The sequence below is a fragment of the Miscanthus floridulus genome, chromosome 3 (assembly GCF_019320115.1).
Source record: "Miscanthus floridulus cultivar M001 chromosome 3, ASM1932011v1, whole genome shotgun sequence".
Taxonomy (NCBI): Eukaryota; Viridiplantae; Streptophyta; class Magnoliopsida; order Poales; family Poaceae; genus Miscanthus; species Miscanthus floridulus.
In genome coordinates this window covers 143,716,286-143,734,555 of record NC_089582.1, presented here as the reverse complement: position 1 = coordinate 143,734,555, position 18,270 = coordinate 143,716,286, and the positions used below count along the sequence as shown (strand labels likewise).

Sequence of the window (18,270 nt, the reverse complement as noted above, 5' to 3'; positions counted from 1 at the left end):
GAAGTTTTGAGTTTATTTGTTACACAAATGAAACATAAATTTTGTCTTCCAGTTTTTTTATCTTTCAAAAAAAATATATTTTTTGTCGAATACGCAAAAGATTTGCACAATTCCACTTTGACTCGTATCTTACAGTGTGCAATACTATTTCTCTTATTCGGCACATCATGTTTACCATTTGTATACAAGAGAGGGTTGAAAGTATGCTAAAAAAAAGAGGGAGAGAGAGAGGGTTGAAAGCTTGAAATGGCAGGGAACGAAGCTTTTCCGCAAAAGCAATTCGTCGCATGTTTTTGTTTGCTTGGGTGTGGTCCCTCTCCTACAGCAGGTGAAGGGAGCACTGATCCTTGACTCCTCGTAGTTCCACTTCTAGAGTGAAAAGCTACCTGCTGTATTTTGTCGAACAGGTGGCCGGCGTGCCCATGGCGGTAACAGCCTGAGAGGTGGAGCTTGTCTGGTTCAGATCATGGCAGCAAGAAAGGCGCGAGTAGTCAGAATGCGGGCCATTAAGGCGGGTGTCGGGTGGAGGCGGAAGCTGTAAGCCGGCGGCAGGAACTGGCCGTGGACCTAGACTGCACCTGGAGAAATCGAGGTCGCCCAGAGGCAGTGCTAGCGTGGTTTGGTCTTTTTCTTGCCTTTCTTCCTCCATGAGCCATGGCAACGCACGGGAGGACGCGGTTGAAGCAGCATGGTTTGGCCTTCTTGATGCCTCTGGAGGAACGCTCGGGCCTGAGGATGAAGAATCTAGAAACTCTAGTTAGTGGTTCATGTGCTTGCTGTTCAGCCACGGGATCAAAATCGTCTTTTAGAAGCAATTAAACAGGCTAGTAGCCATACCTAAGGCAAACTGTGGCAAACTAGCAAAGGCGACCGTTGGCAAAAGTTTGGCAAATACATGTGGTTGGTAGCCAAACTTGTCTATGGTCTTACAGTTCCTTTGGTAATTATATACTGCACAATTCAGCTTAAAAAGAAGGGTTGCCAGTGAAGCAGTTTCAAAACAAAAGTTAACTGAACGTAGCAACAAGGCAGACGAAATCAGGAAACCAACACGAAATGATTTTACATGCTTTGAAGTCTGAAACAACGAAGTCGGAAAACACCGGTGGCGGTTGGTACGTTTATTCAGGGTGGTGTGATTGTTTTACATCTGTATACAACAATGTACAAGAAACTCTTCTCGCCTATGAATGAATATGGACAGAGCCCAATGTCTTCCTCTATGGTAGAAAGGGGTTCTGGGAGGAACACAATTCCTTTTGCCGTTGATATGCCCTTCACAAATCCAGAATGATCTCATTGATTAGGTAAAAGAATTTATTACAAATAATTAAAAAATGGGAAAAAGTTGAAGTGTGGGTTACCTTGATGCGCTAAAGGCACCAAAAGAAACTGCTGCAAACATTATGAGTAGAAATGGGGCTTTAACCAACGTTCTATTTGATCTTCCGTAGCCGGTTGGAACACCAGAACGCATAACATGAACTGCGTGAACGATACATCTAATTAGCTATACACAAAGATTGTGTGAATAATTTTCATCATGAAATCAAGTTTACCTTCCATCCTACTCCCTGATCTTCTTCCTGCAAACGATGGATGAGATACAACTCATCAGTGCACAGCACACCACAGTGAATGCCTTACTGCTTGTAGTAGGTTTTCCAAAGCAAAATATGAATTATGTGAGTGATTAACAACGTACCATCCTTCAAACAAGAATATGCTTCTGCTATCTGCAAGGTACAAGCACAGGATTTTGTAATGACAGTGGAGGAAAGAGTAAGCTCAGGACTCAGGAATTATGTTACAATGCTTTGTGCAATGGACCCAATTCAGACGTCACCCAACTCGGGAATGGTTGGCATCTATGTGAAACATAAACAAATATTCAATCTTGAAAAAAAATATGGGTTCATTTTCATCTCTGCTCATAGATGACTTGTGCTGGTAAGTTAGAAGTGTTCCAAAGCTACTAAGCTAAGCTAGAAGAACATATAAAATGGCATGAATGCTCGCTGCAACATCCAAAATATGTGTTAAGTGCAGATGAGAAAGAAGTCAGTAAATTTTCTATTCTTTGTATGTACGGCGATTCCATGATGACCAAGAACAAGCAGGGTGATATCAAGCTCTTATCTAAAATTTTACCTTACCTCCTTGAATTTTGATTCAGCCTGCGATTTCAGATGCGTTGGGACACGATCAGGATGGGACTCCATCACCATTCTTCTATACGCAGCCTTCACCTGCATCACAAAGATGCAGAGTTAGGAACTAAGAATCCGGAAGCGTACAGGACAATTCTCCTCAACCTTCGCCCGTTTTGACCAAAACCCAACAGAATCGACTCAGAAATTGGCGCTGCGGAGCAGCTCAGGATGAATCGCATTCGTTTGGGAGCAGGAGCAGTGAGAGGGATGGGAGCCAAGGGCGGACCTCGGAAGGGGATGGGCGGGAGTAGGGAGGGAAGCCCAGGAGCTCCATGGCCTCGCTGCTCCTCATCGTGCCGTGCCGTGCCGATGCCGACCCCGTCTCCTGCAGCGGAGGGAGGCGGGGGCGACGGCGGCGGGGCGTTGCTTGGTCAGGCGTCACGTCGGTGCAGAAGGCTCGCGAGTCGCGCAGGCATCGAGCGGCGAAGAGCCTGTCGACGCACTTCCTCCCCTCGGACGCCTCGGTGGCAATCCCCCCAGCCGTTAAATCTCTCGTCCGCCGATCCGACGGCTAGAACCCTGGCTCCCAAGCCACCCGCCGCGGCAAACTCGAACGCCTCGCGACGCGAGCTCTCTCGCGCGATGCGCGTGCGGGGAGGCGGCGCGGCCGGAGCACCTGGTCGCGCACGCGCGCCTCGTCAAGTCGGCGTGCCCGGACGCGTTCCTTCTTCCTTGTCACCACCGCGATGCGGGGCTACCTCAGCGCGTGCCTCCCGCTGCAAGCCCTGCTCCTCCGCTCGCTCCTGCCGCGGGCGCCCCGCCTCCTCGGCAACTCCTTCTCGCTCTCCCTCGCGCTGCAGGCACCCGCCGCGCTCTCGGGCTCCGTTCCGGCTATGCTTGGCCTCGGCCTCGGCGCCGCGTCCCTCCACGCGCGCGCGCTCAAGTCCGGCTTCGCCGCAGCCGACCTCTTCGTGCGCACCGCGCTCGTCGAGGCCTACGCCAAGGCCGGGCGAGCGGACCTCGCGCGCGCCACGTTCGACGAGGCGCCGCGCAGGGACGTGTTCCTCTGCAACGTCATGCTCGCGGTCTACGTCGCGCGCGGCGAGGTCGCAGAGGCGAGGAGAGTGTTCGATGGAATGCGCGAGAGGGACATGGTCTCTTGGAACACGATGATCCACGGGTATGCGGTGAAGGGGGAGGTCGCCCTTGCGAGGGAGATGTTTCGACGACATGGAGGACAGGGACGCCTTCTCGTGGAGCTCCATTATGTTGGCGTACGCCAAGGGCAAGAGGTCCAAGGATGTGTTGGAGCTGTGGCGGGAGATGCGTGCGGCCTGTGTCAACCCGGACTGCATCACCATGGTGAGCGTGCTCTCAGCGTGCGGTGATATGGGGACGCTCGCTGTTGGTGCTGAGGTGCATCAGTTTGTGGAGAGCAATGGGGTTGAGTTGGATGTCAAGCTGGAGACTGCTCTGATCGACATGTATGCCAAGTGCGGAGACATTGATAATTCAGTAAGGGTGTTCCACTCTATGCCAGTGAAGGATGTGCTGACTTGGAGCTCGATGATCATCGGGTTGGCCAATCATGGGCTCGGCCATGATGCTCTCTCCTTGTTCTCAAGGATGCTATCAGAAGGACTGCAACCAAATGAGATTACCTTCATTGGAGTTCTTATATCTTGTACTCATCTTGGTCTCGTGAGCGATGGCAAGAAGTATTTCAGCTCAATGAGTGTAGTGCATGGTGTAACCCCGAAGGTTGAGCACTACGGATGCATGGTTGATCTTTTGGGGCGGTCGGGTAATATTGAGGAGGCAAGGCAGCTCATTAGGGACATGCCATTCGAGCCAGATGCAGTCATCTGGAGGGCACTTCTTGGGGCTTGCCGCATCTATAAGAATGTAGAAGTTGCAGAGGAAGCTATGACAAAACTGCGAGTATTGGATCCTCATGCCGATGGGCACTATGTCTTACTGTCAAACATATACGCACAAGCGAATTCCTGGGAATGTGTTGCAGAATTGAGGAGGACGCTTAGGAGGGAGAGCATTCAGAGAATTCCTGGAAGAAGCTCAATTGAGTGGCAGAATACAATTCACGAGTTTGTTTCTGGTGATAGATCACATCCAAGGTCCAAGGAGATCTACAAAATGTTGGAAGAGATGATGGATCGCTTAAGACAAGCTGGATATAAGCCAATGACAGACTTAGTGTTGCAAGACATTGATGAGCAATCTAAGGAACGTGCATTGGCTGAACATAGTGAGAAGCTGGCGATTGCTTTTGGGCTGCTAACCACTCCTGCAGGCTCAACTCTCCGAATAACAAAGAATCTGAGAGCCTGTGAAGACTGCCATTCAGCTATTAAGCTTATTTCCTTGTTGTACGAGCACAAGTTGATCATTAGAGACCGTTTCCACCATTTCAGTGAAGGATAATGCTCATGCAAGGACTACTGGTGATTGACAAAGTTTCAAACTTGTACCAAATGCGCTGTGCAGGAGTTTATCTTTTATCCATGGTCTTCACAGGTATTCTTTTAGTTGAACATGCATCTGAAAGGACTTCTTTCAACGAACAACATATCACAATTTCTTTCTTGAGTCATGGAAGTCAGCCAGGGGCTTCAAAAGCAAACAATCTTACATTCCAATACCAATATATAAGAGAAATATAGAGACCAGGTAACTCTGAATCTCTTGTATGTGTAGTTTACTTGTTTACATCATATTATCCCTTAGGAGTTCGATGTATTGTCAGTTGCCAATTTGTCATAATTTAAGCCTCTTAAGGTTTCATGACAAAAGGCATAAGGGAGCACATTTGTAATAGGTGCATGGCCAATATACTGTTTTAAATTCAGTATATTGTTTGTGCTAGTTTGTGTCTATAGCCTATTTAGTAAGGGGCTCTTTGTTAAAAGCTACTATTGTATCTACCTATCTCTTGTCTGATAGAATCCTGCTTTAAAAATTGCTGGCTTTTGCATGTCCCCAAGTCCTCTGAGAGCGTCTCACACAACTGCAACATTGAAACAACATGATAGACAGAATAAATCAAATATCTGCTAACATGAAATCATCCGGAACATTCAAGACTTTCAAATACTGAATTGTCAAGGGAGGGGGCAATACCTTTCTGTACAGGGAGCAGTCTCCAGATGACTTCTTTAGTTCGACAACATAAAGAGATTCATTGATCTCAAACACCTGGAATCATAATACCACAATGTTAATAATAGGAAGGTCCAATAGAAACATCATAAAAAGAAGGGAAAATTGGATGCATAGCATCGAAAGATCTCATCTTTTGCTATGTAACATTAAAAGATCACTCTTGGCTACATATAGCATCAAAAGATCACTTCTTTTGGAAATTTACCACTTTCCGTCAAATTAGCTAACGCCGGCTGCTCACCGTGAAGGACTGTTGTGCTATGGCCAGGCTATCCATCGCTCGCTACTTTGGTTCAGCAGATAGGGATGCCATGGCTGAGCTCCGACGACCCCAGCTAGGCCAGACGCGGTCCTCTCCAACTCTTCCTCCTAGCTCCTTCCTACTCGTTACCCTGCTGCGGAGCGGAGAGACTACCACTTCCACCTCCTCACTTCCGAACCCAATCCCATCCTCTCTTCCAATGATGGGACAGCAGCAGGCGGGCTCCCCATCTTCCAGCTCAGCCGGGCTCGTTAGCAGGCAGGACAGGACGATGACGACGAACAGGAAGAGGAGGTGATAGGCGGGGGCGGAGGAGGAGCAGGGTCTTTGTCGTCGTCCGCGCCATGCCAGCAGGATCGACTTCTGGTCCTCTAGCGGCAGCGTCATGGTCTATCCGGTGCTATCCTCGACGAGCCTCCTGTCAAACGACGTTAACGGTCGGGAGCCGTTGTTAGTCGCTGAATTCTCACTCTTGGTAGTAGGAGAATTCTTACTCTCATCGAGAGAGGATGACACTAGGAGTTGGGGCAATTTTCTTGTTTATTTCTCACACAAGCTCACACAAATGCCATACCAACCTGAGGGGTTGGGGTTACATATTTATAGGCTGCTAGCCAGCCAAGCATATGCCAAGATGCTAGTCTAAGATGCTAGTCTAAGATGCTAATATGCTGTCCTAGCTAAGACGCTGTCCTCTAGTCTAAGATGCTGTCCTCTAAGATGCTGTCCTCTAGTCTAAGATGCTGTCCTAAAAACAGAAAAACAGCCACAAGGACCATGACCATGTGAGCATCATAGCCTCACAAAGACCAACTTATCCATCATTCTCCCCCTAAGTCTTGTACGTCGTCTTGTGGGAGAGTTGAACCATCCCGGTCCTGGAGCAGAGCTCAAGGAATTTGATCCTCCCAAGGGGCTTGGTGAGCAGGTCCGCAAGCTGGTCCTTGGTGTTGATGTAGCTCGCCTTGATGCTCCCTTCCTCCAAACAGCCTCGGATGAAGTGGTACCTCACCCGGATGTGCTTGCTGCGTTCGTGGAACACGGGGTTCTTTGCCAGGGCCAGAGCGGACTTGCTGTCCACCCTGAGCTCCACCGCTCTAGTGTCTCTGCTGAGGAGATCACCAAGCAGTCGAGTGAGCCAGAGCGCCTGAGTCGAAGCGGTGGAGGCCGCTATGTACTCGGCCTCGCAGCTGGACAGGGCCACCACCTGCTGCTTGACCGACTGCCAGCTAACGAGACACTTGCCGAGGAAGAAGAGGATCCCGCTCGTGCTCTTGCTGGTGTCGATGTCGCCGGCGTGGTCGCTGTCGCTGTACCCGACGAAATGTGCCGCCCCAGGACACCTCGGGTAGTAGAGGCCGTGGTCGAGAGTCCCCGCAACGTAGCGGATGATCCTCTTCACAGCCTGCTGGTGCTCCGTCGTCGGTCGCTGCATGAACCGACTAACGTAGCCGACGGAGAATGCCAAGTCCGGCCGTGTGTGGGCGAGGTAGCGAAGGCTCCCCACAAGGCGCCGGTACTGTGTAGCGTCCACCTCCTCCGTCGTGCTGTCGCGGTTCAGCTTCAGCCTCTCCTCCATCGGAGTGAGAGCTGGGTTGCAGTCGGTGAGCCCAGCTAGCTCAACGACGCGCTTGGCGTAGGCGGTCTGTCGAAGCGTGATCCCGGAGTCATCCTGGTGCACCTCGATTCCCAGGTAGAAGGAGAGAGGCCCCAGGTCACTCATCTGGAAGGTGGCCTTCATCTCTTCCTTGAATGCCGCCACCTCCGCATCCTTGGTGCCGGTGATCACCAAGTCGTCGACGTAGACACCCACCAGCAGGGCATTTCCTTCATTGCCCCGTCGGTAGATGGCCGCCTCGTGCGGGCTTTGCTCGAAGCCCATCCCCTTTAGCGTGGAATCCAACTTGGCATTCCACGCCCTCGGTGCCTGCCGCAAGCCATAGAGGGCCTTGCGCAGGCGGAGCACCTTGCCCTCCTTGCCGGGGATCGCAAATCCTGGCGGCTGGTGCACGTAGACCTCCTCCTTCAAGTCGCTGTTAAGGAACGCCGACTTGACGTCCATGTGGTGAACACGCCAGCCCTCCTGGGCAGCTAGCGCAAGGAGTCGCACGGACTCCATCCGTGCCACGGGAGCAAAAGCGTCGTCGAAGTCGACCCCCTCCTGCTGCACGAAACCTCGTGCCACCAAGCGAGCCTTGTGCTTGACGATGGCGCCGGCTTCATCCCTCTTCAACTTGTACACCCACTTAAGGGTGATCGCGCGGTGACCACGAGGAAGGTCAGCAAGCTCCCAGGTGCGGTTCTTCTCAACCGCATCCATCTCCAACTGCATCGCGGCGCGCCATGCCGCGTGTCTCTCGGCCTCTGCAAACGACCGAGGCTCGCCGTCGTCACACGCAAGGTGCAACTGCGCCTCCAGGTCATGAGGCACCGGTCCCGGCACCGGCTGGTCGCCGAGAAGGTTCTCCACCGTACGGTACCGCAATGGCTCGCCGTCGTGGTACGTGTCGACGCGCTCCTCGTCGTGAGAGAGCGGAGTAGCGAGCTCAACCGGGCCGTGCTCGACACGAGCTGGTGGTGGAGTAGACGTGCCCGGAGTGGTGCCTGTCGGTGCTGGAGTGCGTGGCGTTGCCGGCTGTGGTGGAGCCGGCGAAGAGCTCATCGCAGCCGAGGTCTTGGCTGGAGAGCGTGGTGCTGTCGGAGTAGCAGGTGCCGGGGTCGGTGGAGGCTCGGAGACTGGGGTGGACGCGCTCGCCGAAGAAGAACTGCCTACTCCCCCAGCTCCCTCGAAGTGGACGTACTCGATAGTGAAGTCGTCGTACGTCGGAGCCGAGCCGTCGTCCACTGCCTTGTCCCACGCCCATCCTCGCCCTTCGTCGAACACAACGTCGCGCGCCGTGCGCACACGCTGTGTCTTCGGGTCGAGGATGCGGTAGGCCTTCGAGCCCTCCGCGTAGCCGATGAACACTCCCGGAGTGCTCCTGTCGTCGAGCTTGCTGATGTGGCCAAGCTCCTTGGCGAATGCGAGGCAGCCGAAGACCCGCAAGTGGGAGATCGCCGGCTTGCGCCCATGCCAAGCCTCGTACGGCGTCCTGCCGTCGAGCGTCTTGGTAGGCGAGCAGTTGAGGATGTAGACGGCCGTCACCACCGCCTCTCCCTAGAAGATAGCCGGCATCCCCCTCTGCTTGAGGAGGGCCCGAGCCATCCCCACAACCGTCTGGTTGCGTCGCTCGACGACGCCGTTCTGCTGCGGGCTGTACGGCGCGGAGTAGTGGCGCCGAATGCCCTCGTCAGCGCAGTACGACGCGAATTCAGCCGCCGTGAATTCGCCGCCGTTGTCGGTGCGCAGCACGCGCAGCTTGCGGCCGCACTCCGCCTCCGCAGCAGCCTGCGCGCGTCTGATGGCGTCCGCAGCCTCTCCCTTGCTGCCGAGGACCATCACCCACATGTAGCGGGAGAGGTCGTCGACGAGCAGCAGGAAGTAGCGTCGTCCTCCCGGTGTGGCTGGTGTCACCGGGCCACACAAGTCCCCGTGCACGAGCTCGAGCCTCTCCTTGGCTCGAAAGCTCGCCCGCTGGGGAAAAGGGAGTCGCCTCTGCTTCGTCAACACGCAGACGTCGCAGAGCTGCTCCACATGGTCGAGGCACGGCAGGCCTCGCACCATCTCCGTGGCACTGAGCCGCTTCAGGGCCTCAAAGTGAAGGTGCCCGAAACGCTCGTGCCACTGCCACGCCTCGTCGTCCCGACGAGCAGCGAGACAGAGGGGTTGTGCCACCTGCACGTTAAGGACATAGAGTCGATTTGCGCTTCTGGATACCTTGGCAAGAAGGCGACGACGACGATCCCAAATCCTCATGACTCCGTCCTCAACCACCACGCGCGAACCGTTCTCATCCAGCTGTCCCAAGCTGATGATGGAGTTCCTCAACGCGGGGATGTAGTAGACTCCGGTGAGCAGCCTGTGCTCACCAGACACGGCGGTGAAGAGGATGGAGCCGACGCCCTTGATCTCCACGCCGGAGGCATCCCCAAACTTGACGAAGCCTCGGACGCTAGAGTCAAGCTCGGTGAAGAACTCCCGTCGACCGGTCATGTGATGGGTGGCGCCGGTGTCGAGGCACCACCCGTCAGTCTTGTCGTTGCCGGAGCTATCGCCGAGGAGGGCGTGTGCTTTTGGCTCGTCAAGGTGGAGGAGAGCCGCTGCGGCCGGTGCCGCTGGAGGTAGCTCGATGCTGGCATGTGCCATGAACAGAGCCGGCTCCTCCTCCGCCTGTGCGACGTGGGCCTGGCCGCGTCGTGGCTGTCGACAGTCCTTGGCCCAATGGCCAAGCTGGCCGCAGTTGCGGCAGGCGTCGTCTCGTGCCGGCTTGTGCCTTTCGGCGGCGCCGCCCTGGGCGCCTCCGCGGGCATCACCCTCGGCACGTCCTCGCGCCCCGGCCTGGGCGTCTCTGCGCGCCTTGCGTGGCTTGCCACGCTTGCGGCCGCCTGTCGCGGAAGAAGGCTCCCCCTTCCTCCGGTCACCTTGGCTGGCAAGCCACTGCTCCCGAGTGAGGAGGAGCTTCCCGCCAGTGGTGATGGGCCCCGAGAGGGACTGTGGCTCATCGCTGTCGACGACCTTGAGGCGACCTATCGCCTCCTCGATCGACATCGTGGAGAGATCCAGCAGAGACTCGATCGAGCGAGCCATCTGCTTGTACTTCTCGGGGACGCAGCGGAAGAGCTTTTCGACAGCTCTCTCCTCGCCGTAGGTGTCGTCGCCAAACTGCACCATCTTCTGCAACAGAGTGTTGAGACGGAGAGCAAAGTCATCAACGTCCTCACCTGGCTTGAAGGCCAGGTTCTCCCACTCCTTGCGAAGTGCCTGCAGTGTGGACTTGCGGGCGCGGTCGCTGCCGATGCGTGCCGCAGCGATGACGTCCCAAGCCTCCTTGGCAGTCCGCTTGCTGGTAAGCGAGAACTGCATCTCGGGCGGGACTACAGCGATGAGAGCATCCAGCGCCCGTCGATCTAGGTCGTAGTCGACGTCGCCATACCGGACTGCCTCCCACATGTGCCGCACCTGGAGCTTTACCCTCATCACCGCAGCCCACTCGACGTAGTTGGTCTTGGTGAGGGTAGGCCACCCACCGCCGGGACCGACGTCCCTGACAACAGCCTGGAGCCCGTGGTAACCACGGTACCGATCCGGGGAGAGAGAGCCACGCTGCCTGTGAAGGCCGCGCTCTCCATCGACCCGTCGGTACCGATCCGGGGAGACAGAGCCACGCTGCCTGTGAAGGCCGCGCTCTCCATCGACCCGTCCGCCACCATTGCCGTGCGCGCCTCCTCCAGGAGCGCCGCCGGCGCGTCCGCACCTGTCTGGGCTACCGCCACGCTCGTGGACGTGCGCGGCTGCCCACTGCGCCGCCCGCGCTCGCGCTGCCTCCCTCCCTAGCAGCTCGAGGTCCGCGTCGGCGGTGTCGTCAGCGGAAATGGAGCTGCCGATGCTGCCGCGCAGAGCCTCGACCTCCGCCGCCGCCGCACGCGCTGCATTCGCCGCCGCCGCTGCCTCCGCCTCCGCTCTGGCTGCTGCCAGCTCCGCCGCTGCCAGCCTCGACGCCCTTGCCGCCGCCGCAGCGGTCTCTGCCGCCGCTCGCTCGCGTTCCTCTGCCGCGGCAAGTTCGGCCTCCTGCCGACGCCGCGTGCTCGAGGCGACCGAGCGCTGAGACTGCCCTGCGGACATGACGCGCTACCGGAGGGCTGCTGCGTGGGGAGAGGGCTGCTTCAGACGAGCTAGGAGAGGAGTGAACAGGAGCGGCCGGAGGAGCTGCTGCTGCCAACAGCTGGGGCTGTTGTGGGGCTGGGAGAGAAGATGAGCAAGAGATGCTCAGGCTACAGGATAATACGGCTCTGATACCAGTTGTTAGTCGCTGAATTCTCACTCTTGGTAGTAGGAGAATTCTTACTCTCATCGAGAGAGGATGACACTAGGAGTTGGGGCAATTTTCTTGTCTATTTCTCACACAAGCTCACACAAATGCCATACCAACCTGAGGGGTTGGGGTTACATATTTATAGGCTGCTAGCCAGCCAAGCATATGCCAAGATGCTAGTCTAAGATGCTAATATGCTGTCCTAGCTAAGATGCTGTCCTCTAGTCTAAGATGCTGTCCTCTAGTCTAACATGCTGTCCTAAAAACAGAAAAATAGCCACAAGGACCATGACCATGTGAGCATCATAGCCCCACAAAGACCAGCCACACATGAGACTTATCCATCAGCCGTCGCCGCCGCCGTGATGCAACCACGCGTAGTCGTTGATGCAGCCAGACCTCGAGGAGCCACAGGCGGGCATCCCTGGGCGGCAGCATGGCAGCATCACGGTGATGGCCACATAACGCAGCCCTTCACGGTGAGCAGCCGGTGTTAGTTAACTTGATGGAAAATGGTAAATTTCCAAAAGAAGTGATCTTTTGATGCTACATAGCTAGAATGTATCTTTTGATGGTACATAGCAAAAGATGAGATCTTTCAATGGTATGCACCCAATTTTCCCTAAAAAGAAACAAGAAGTCTAATAGAAATACACTAGGCACCATGGGAGACAACTGCATTAAACTACAAATATCTTATGTACTATAAATACCTCAGCAGAAATTAATAATGATTCTTGCCCTCTTGAATTTGCTAGTCCCTTGCAATCTTGGATCACTTTTAGCTGCAGGACACGACAATATGATTCTCAGCATCCTGATTCCAAACACACAGAGCTGGAAGTCCGTAGACATGAATACATGATAGGACATCACTTACCTTGCCGTTGCTCTTATGTACCTGGAAACCCATTTTTCTGACGATGCTCTCAATCTTCTCAAATAAATAAGCTGGGGAATAATTTGATGCAAATCTGATTTTCCTTTCAGAAGCATCCTACAACTCAAGGCACATGTCTGACTTTAGTGGAAGGTTATGACAACTATGAAAAACATCTATATCTCTAGAGTATTATTATTAACAATGTTAATGCCCAATAAAGGCACAGAGACAACTAAGCAAGGCAGGCTTTGTCAATTTCTGGTTCCTGGCTGCTATTCTTTTCGTACACTTTTTAACATTTTTACAATTTAATTGAACCCTTCCAATTCCAACTTAGGACTTGCTTCGTATGTACAGTCTGGGATAGGACTTGCTTCAAATTTGAAGTCTTCAGTAGATGTAAGGAATTAAAACATGCTAAAAAAATAGATTGAAACAAACATTGAGCTTTACCTCTTTCTCAAAAAATCCGGATAAATCAAGGCAGGAGGACATCCCAATGAGCTGGAAAGCATTCATTTGGTTGATTGCTATCTTGTCTTGAATGCCATTATGCTTTAGAAAACACTGTCAATTTCAGTCTTTACCAGTCTGCTAAAAGCCTAAAACCATGGTATTATATGGAAAATGTAAATACAACTCACATAGGTTACCTCGGTCATATTTAGGCTGTCTACATCCATGCTGATATCTTCTTCATCATCATTAAATGGCACAGCAGGAGCATAGCCTTTCTTGAACCATTCATGTGCCTTTATTCCATCCACATCTATGCGCATAATCGGGTTAGGATCCAGGATTTTTCTCAGTATATGTTGGGCACCTTGAGAGAGCCACTTTGGAATGTGAGCATTCCCCTTCAGAATCTGAGAACAGATAAACATCACACTGAGATATGGTTGCATCAAATGAAATTAGCCAAATATATTCTGGTAATACTTCATTCCTTGCTTTATACCTTCTGATAAAGGACAACCACATTTTGGTCGTCAAATGGAAGATTCCCTGTAAGCATTACATATAGAATAACACCACAGGACCATATGTCAGACATCGAGCCATCATAACCTTTGTTTAGAAGGACCTAAAAACACTGGTGTCAGTAATTCCATCTTCCATGTGCACCATGCACATGCAGAACTGAAGTAGATAGTAATGATGGAACCATGCATCCTAGTAGGTTCAACACCAGAACGAAAAGTGTGCTTAATTCTTACCTCAGGGGCTATGTAGTTAGGGCTGCCACATGTGGTATGCAACAAACCATCTTTCTGAAAAAAGAGCCATCATTTTAGGCACAGACAAAATGGTTCAGATTGATTTGACAACAGAGAGGACGGCATACTAGTTGGTTTTGTGGAAGTGCACTTAGTCCGAAATCAGAAACCTTTATGTTTCCTTTTGCATCAACAAGGACATTCTCTGGCTGCAAAAGATTCAGAAGAAAAGTCTTGATGATGTAATCTGTTTACCGTTCCTATCATCGACTGGTATCTCAAAAGCTATGGTTAGTGATTACCTTGAGGTCCCTATGATAAACCCCCTTCTCGTGGCAATATGCTACGGCATCTATTAGCTGCTGGAATAGTTTTCTCGCTTCCTTCTCTGTCAGCTTACCCTTCAATGCCTGCATGTATTGAAGATTGATTTATTATGCATTCGAAAGCCTTTGGTAGCTGTAGCTCAAGAATTGGCTTCATTGGTTGATTAGTCAACAAAGCATGCGGCTTGACTGGTTTACAACCAAGGGGCAGAACCCTTACAATTTTGTCAAATAGCTCTCCTCCATTTACATACTCAAGGACCATGTATATTTTGGTCTTGCTTGCTGAAACCTGCACAAGAAAAGAAGGTTAAATAATGGTTCAGTCCTTTTTCTGAAACAAACAGATTAGTTCTATGTTCTCACGCAACTTTATATTTTAGTATATGTGTGCCACTTTTAGCGTAGATCATCACTGGGTGTGATCCTAGCTTGCCAATAAAGGATGCCCTTTATCTACCGTTTCCCCCTTGTTATCAGCTATCACAGTGGCTGTACTTCTAGAAGTTAGAACTCACCCAGGGTAGCTTTTGGGCTTCAGGACAAGCCATTTCCACATTGGTCTGCTGACAATTACCTCAGCCGGCAGGCATCGTTTTCTAGCATTTTTGTCTATTAGGAAGCAAAAGCCTGACGTGGGCATCATCCACTAATGAAACCAGTCGGTGAGCCAAACTCGTCCATCTGCTGCTACTCTGATTGACACTTCACCTATGCATGGTCATCATTATTGTATGGAATTACTCTACTAGCGTTGTGGGGACCAGGCCATAGTACTTGAAGATTCATGTGTGTGTGTGTGTGTGTGTGTGTCAGCTTGGCTCACGCTATTCACCCTTTCTTTTTCTTCTGCCTTGCAGAACCAAAAGCCGCCTGACGAAACGCACGGCCGGAAGGATGAGCTGATGACGCAGTGCATCCAATAATTGGGATCCTGCACGCCACCTCCACGAATCAAAAGGCATTTTATCCACTTGGTTGGCTGGCTTCCGGCCGGATCTCCTACAGGGTAGAGGTAGCCAGACAAGCCTCAGGACAAGACGAAGCCCGTCGCTATCTCGCTTCATCGGTGTGGCGTGCTGGGAGCACCAGCCGCCGCCCGATCACCGAAGCTGACGGCTGGGATCGCACGTGGCCCTCGTGGGTGCGGACAGGCCTCACCTGACGGCCGCCTCATCCTCTGCAGCAGTCCCCAATGGCCGTCAGCAGATTTGGAGGACTTCGACCGCCTGACGTGACGACGTCGACACCCCGGAATTTTGTTTTCGTTGCAGGATCTTTTTATTTTTGTATTATTATTATTATTGAATTGATTTATATTTTGATGTTTACAGCAAGTTTGCTCTGCACCAACTGAGAATAGACCCCGGAGCAATATAATAATAAGTAAATTAAAATAAAATAAGTGGCAAGAGTACAGAAAGAATTTCTGGGAATGTAACAGTAGAAGACTTTTCTTGGCCTAGCTTGCTTGGGTTGGGTTGTGATTGTGGAGTAGAAAAAAATGTACTTTGGCTGGTCCTTTCGGGCGTCCATTTGTTTGTTATGTTTACAGGGATGTGAGGATGTCCAAGTCAAGTAATAAAGGAAATTGAAAGTAGCACTACTTTTAATGGAGTACTAATGTTATTATTATTCAGAAGAAGGGAAGCCCGTTTTCTTTGTGCGACGAAACATTCAAAGAAGAGTAACGACTGAGCTGCGGACTGATTTTTCTTCTATGATTTGCAGCGGCCTCGACATTCACACGCAACTTGTTCAACGGCACAGTGGGCTAACTGCTTGGTTGCTTTGTCATCGGCCCCGCACGCAGATTAATTAGTTTGCCCAAACTACCCTTCCCCTTCTTCTCCTTGTTCCAACACGGCGAGAAGAAGAGCACGGAATGAATCAAGAGAGGACAGAGGGGGGAGGATACGAGCTTCACCTCGTATAGGCGGACGACGTTGGGGTGCTTGAGCAGCTTCAGCGTCGCGATCTCCCTCTTGATCTGCGCCCGGCCAGGCGGCCACTTGGTCATCAGCACCGGAGTATGTATGTAATTGGAAGTTCGGAACTCAGAAGCAAAAGGACGGAAGGAAAGAATCGGCGGCGCGGCCGGCCACGATTGATTCCGAGAGGGAATCGACCGAACCGGTGGGCGGGCGGGCGGCCACGCACCTGCTCGTTGATCTTCATGGCGAGGATGCGCTGGCGGTCGAGGATCTTGATGGCGAAGGTCCGGCCCGTGTCCGCGTCCCGCGCCAGCTTCACCTTGCCGAAGTGGCCCTCCCCGAGCGTCCGCCCCATCTCGTACTTCCCCATCCGCATTCCTCCGCCGCGCCGCCGGTGCTCGCTCGTCGCTCGTCGATCCTCCGCGGGGACGGGGTCGACGCACGCAGCAGCTTAGCCCCGGCCTCCCGTCCGCGCGCGTGCGGTGAACTAACTAGAGGCTTTGCTGCGGCGAGCGCGGGTGGACTAGAGGCTGACCGGCCGGTAACGTTAGGTGGGGAGGGGGCGGAGGGAAGCAGCTAGCTAGCGGCCATCGCCAAACATCGCGGGTTTATACCGAACCATCGATGGATATCGGGGAGGCAAGGGACCCGCGACAGGGCCCCACACACTCTATTATTCTAGGCTTCTAGCGTTCGTGTGCTATACTCTACTAGTTTTTACTTTTATATAAAAAACATTTTCCCTTTTTAATGTGAGGTGTTGCGTTGCGACTTTGCGAGACAGCCCGCATCATGAGTATTTTGAATTTTTTTTATGGTGTTTGTTCGGTTCATGATTTTGCGGACGTATAATAGTTTAAATTTATTTTTAGGAGCTCATGCATGTAGCAGGTTTGCAACCTGTTCGGCTGGGGTTATACGATCGCATACGATCGTGGATTATAAGTTGAAACAGTATTTTTCTCTCACACTAAACCAGCTAAATCAGTCCGTAGTAAATAATCGACGATCATTGACGACGAAACGAACGAGCTGTTGGTTTTTGCTAATGCCGAGACGTCGATCGTTGTCCAGAATAATGCTAGGATGTGATAAGAGGCGTTGGGGTCTCCTTTCAAAACTAGTATTGTAATACTGAGGATTGTAGATTGCTCAGTCTTTGGTGTCGATCTTGCTTTCACCAGCCTCTTCTGTACCTTGTCAAATCGCATCTCGAAAGCGTGTCACTGATTGATGGTTGTTTTTGGCTTACTCAATTTTTATGATTTGTGAGCTCATTTGCGTTCTGTTTGCATCAAAAGCTCTTTTCGATTTTTTTTTTGAAACTAGAGATCATTATTTTCCAAATACAACAAATATACAGATGCTGACACATGTATATACTTGTACACTCACCACTTTGAAATAAAGGAACACACATTCTACATCAAAAGATTAAGTCAGTAAATATTGTTGGTGTACTATAATATCGCTTATTTTTCCTTTTCAAATATAAGTTGTTGCTAAACTGGCCAGGATCATTAGTGTTTGGCGTTGTTAATCTGCTAATGATTTTGAGGAGGCATAATCATTTATTTATTTTTTGTTTGTGTAGTTGGTTTGATTTTTGCTAATGTGGAGACGTAGACCATTAAATAATGCGAAGATGTGGATAAGAGGAGTTCGGGTTTCATATCTCTAACTCTATTATTGTATAAGACCATCCAATACTCATCGCTTGGTGTGTTGCTTTCACCAGCTTGTTGTGTATCTTGTCAATTCGTGCCGTAGAGTTGTAGAATATTGCATATCATGGTATCATGGATTTGTGACAGCTTTATGCTTACTTATGGTCTATTTGGTTCAGCTGTGTAAAAACTGCTTTAAGTTGTGAGTTATGAAAAAGCTGTGTGTGAAGTATGTGTTGTGAAAAAAATGTAAATTGTTTAGTTGAAACAACTATGGGTTTGTGTAGCTGATTTGATTTTTTGCTAACGTGCGACATGGATCGTTAAATAATTTAAAGATGTGGTGGATGAGGGGATGTGGGATTTGATATATAAACTCTATTATTCTATAAGACCATCGATTTCTCATTGTTTGGTACACGAGCTTGCTGCGTATCTTGTCAAATCGCATTGTAGAGCTCTAGAACATCGTGCATCATGGATTTGTGACTGCTTTTAGGCTTATTCGTGGTTTGATTGGTTCAGTTGAGAACTGTGTGAAGAAACTATTTTAAGCTGCAAGTTATTAAAAAATGTTTTGAGCTATGTGATGTGAAAAAAGATGTAAGTTGTTTGGTTAAAACAACAATGAAACATGTCATCTCTGTCTCTCTTTATCTCCCCTGAAAGGGATATAAAAGGCATCTCTATTTCCACCCATTTGGAAGAGCAAAAGTACTTATTTGATGGCATGTCT

The 18,270-nt window shown here is 51.2% G+C and overlaps 2 protein-coding genes and 1 pseudogene across 7 annotated transcripts; 1 reads left to right on the top strand and 2 right to left on the bottom strand.

Annotated features, from left to right (window-relative positions):
* Positions 1-1,035: 1,035 nt before the first annotated feature.
* Positions 1,036-2,709, bottom strand: LOC136542682 (uncharacterized). Its single transcript, XM_066535217.1, has 6 exons — positions 2,440-2,709; positions 2,157-2,249; positions 1,706-1,736; positions 1,560-1,586; positions 1,365-1,485; positions 1,036-1,275 (listed from the first exon to the last, which is right to left on the bottom strand). Exons 1-6 carry the CDS (start codon positions 2,503-2,505, stop codon positions 1,221-1,223), a joined length of 393 nt encoding a protein of 130 aa, XP_066391314.1. The 5' UTR covers positions 2,506-2,709; the 3' UTR covers positions 1,036-1,220.
* LOC136544614 (pentatricopeptide repeat-containing protein At3g62890-like) lies at positions 2,707-5,083 on the top strand (annotated as a pseudogene).
* LOC136542681 (CBL-interacting protein kinase 21-like) lies at positions 4,781-16,449 on the bottom strand. 6 transcript variants are annotated; one of them, XM_066535211.1, is made up of 13 exons: positions 16,094-16,449; positions 15,861-15,923; positions 14,154-14,225; positions 13,910-14,017; positions 13,736-13,816; positions 13,608-13,661; positions 13,349-13,474; positions 13,035-13,256; positions 12,844-12,945; positions 12,388-12,504; positions 12,221-12,292; positions 5,292-5,366; positions 4,781-5,178 (listed from the first exon to the last, which is right to left on the bottom strand). In XM_066535211.1, exons 1-13 carry the CDS (start codon positions 16,241-16,243, stop codon positions 5,074-5,076), a joined length of 1,347 nt encoding a protein of 448 aa, XP_066391308.1. In that variant the 5' UTR covers positions 16,244-16,449; the 3' UTR covers positions 4,781-5,073. The 6 variants fall into 6 exon arrangements, with proteins under 6 accessions (XP_066391308.1, XP_066391307.1, XP_066391309.1 ...); XM_066535210.1 differs by having other exon boundaries at positions 12,844-12,957; positions 13,044-13,256; XM_066535212.1 differs by having other exon boundaries at positions 13,044-13,256.
* Between the last annotated feature and the right edge of the window lie 1,821 nt (positions 16,450-18,270).

Coding starts and splice junctions, on each gene's coding strand:
- LOC136542682 (XM_066535217.1), bottom strand. CDS start 2,505: ATGAGGAGCAGCGAGGCCATGGAGCTCCTGGGCTTCCCTCCCTACTCC. Junction 2,250..2,439: donor CCCGCCCATCCCCTTCCGAG/GTCCGCCCTTGG, acceptor TTTGTGATGCAG/GTGAAGGCTGCGTATAGAAG. Junction 1,486..1,559: donor ATCAGGGAGTAGGATGGAAG/GTAAACTTGATT, acceptor TCGTTCACGCAG/TTCATGTTATGCGTTCTGGT.
- LOC136542681 (XM_066535210.1), bottom strand. CDS start 16,243: ATGCGGATGGGGAAGTACGAGATGGGGCGGACGCTCGGGGAGGGCCAC. Junction 15,924..16,093: donor CCATGAAGATCAACGAGCAG/GTGCGTGGCCGC, acceptor GGCCGGGCGCAG/ATCAAGAGGGAGATCGCGAC. Junction 14,018..14,153: donor GAGAGCTATTTGACAAAATT/GTAAGGGTTCTG, acceptor CAATACATGCAG/GCATTGAAGGGTAAGCTGAC.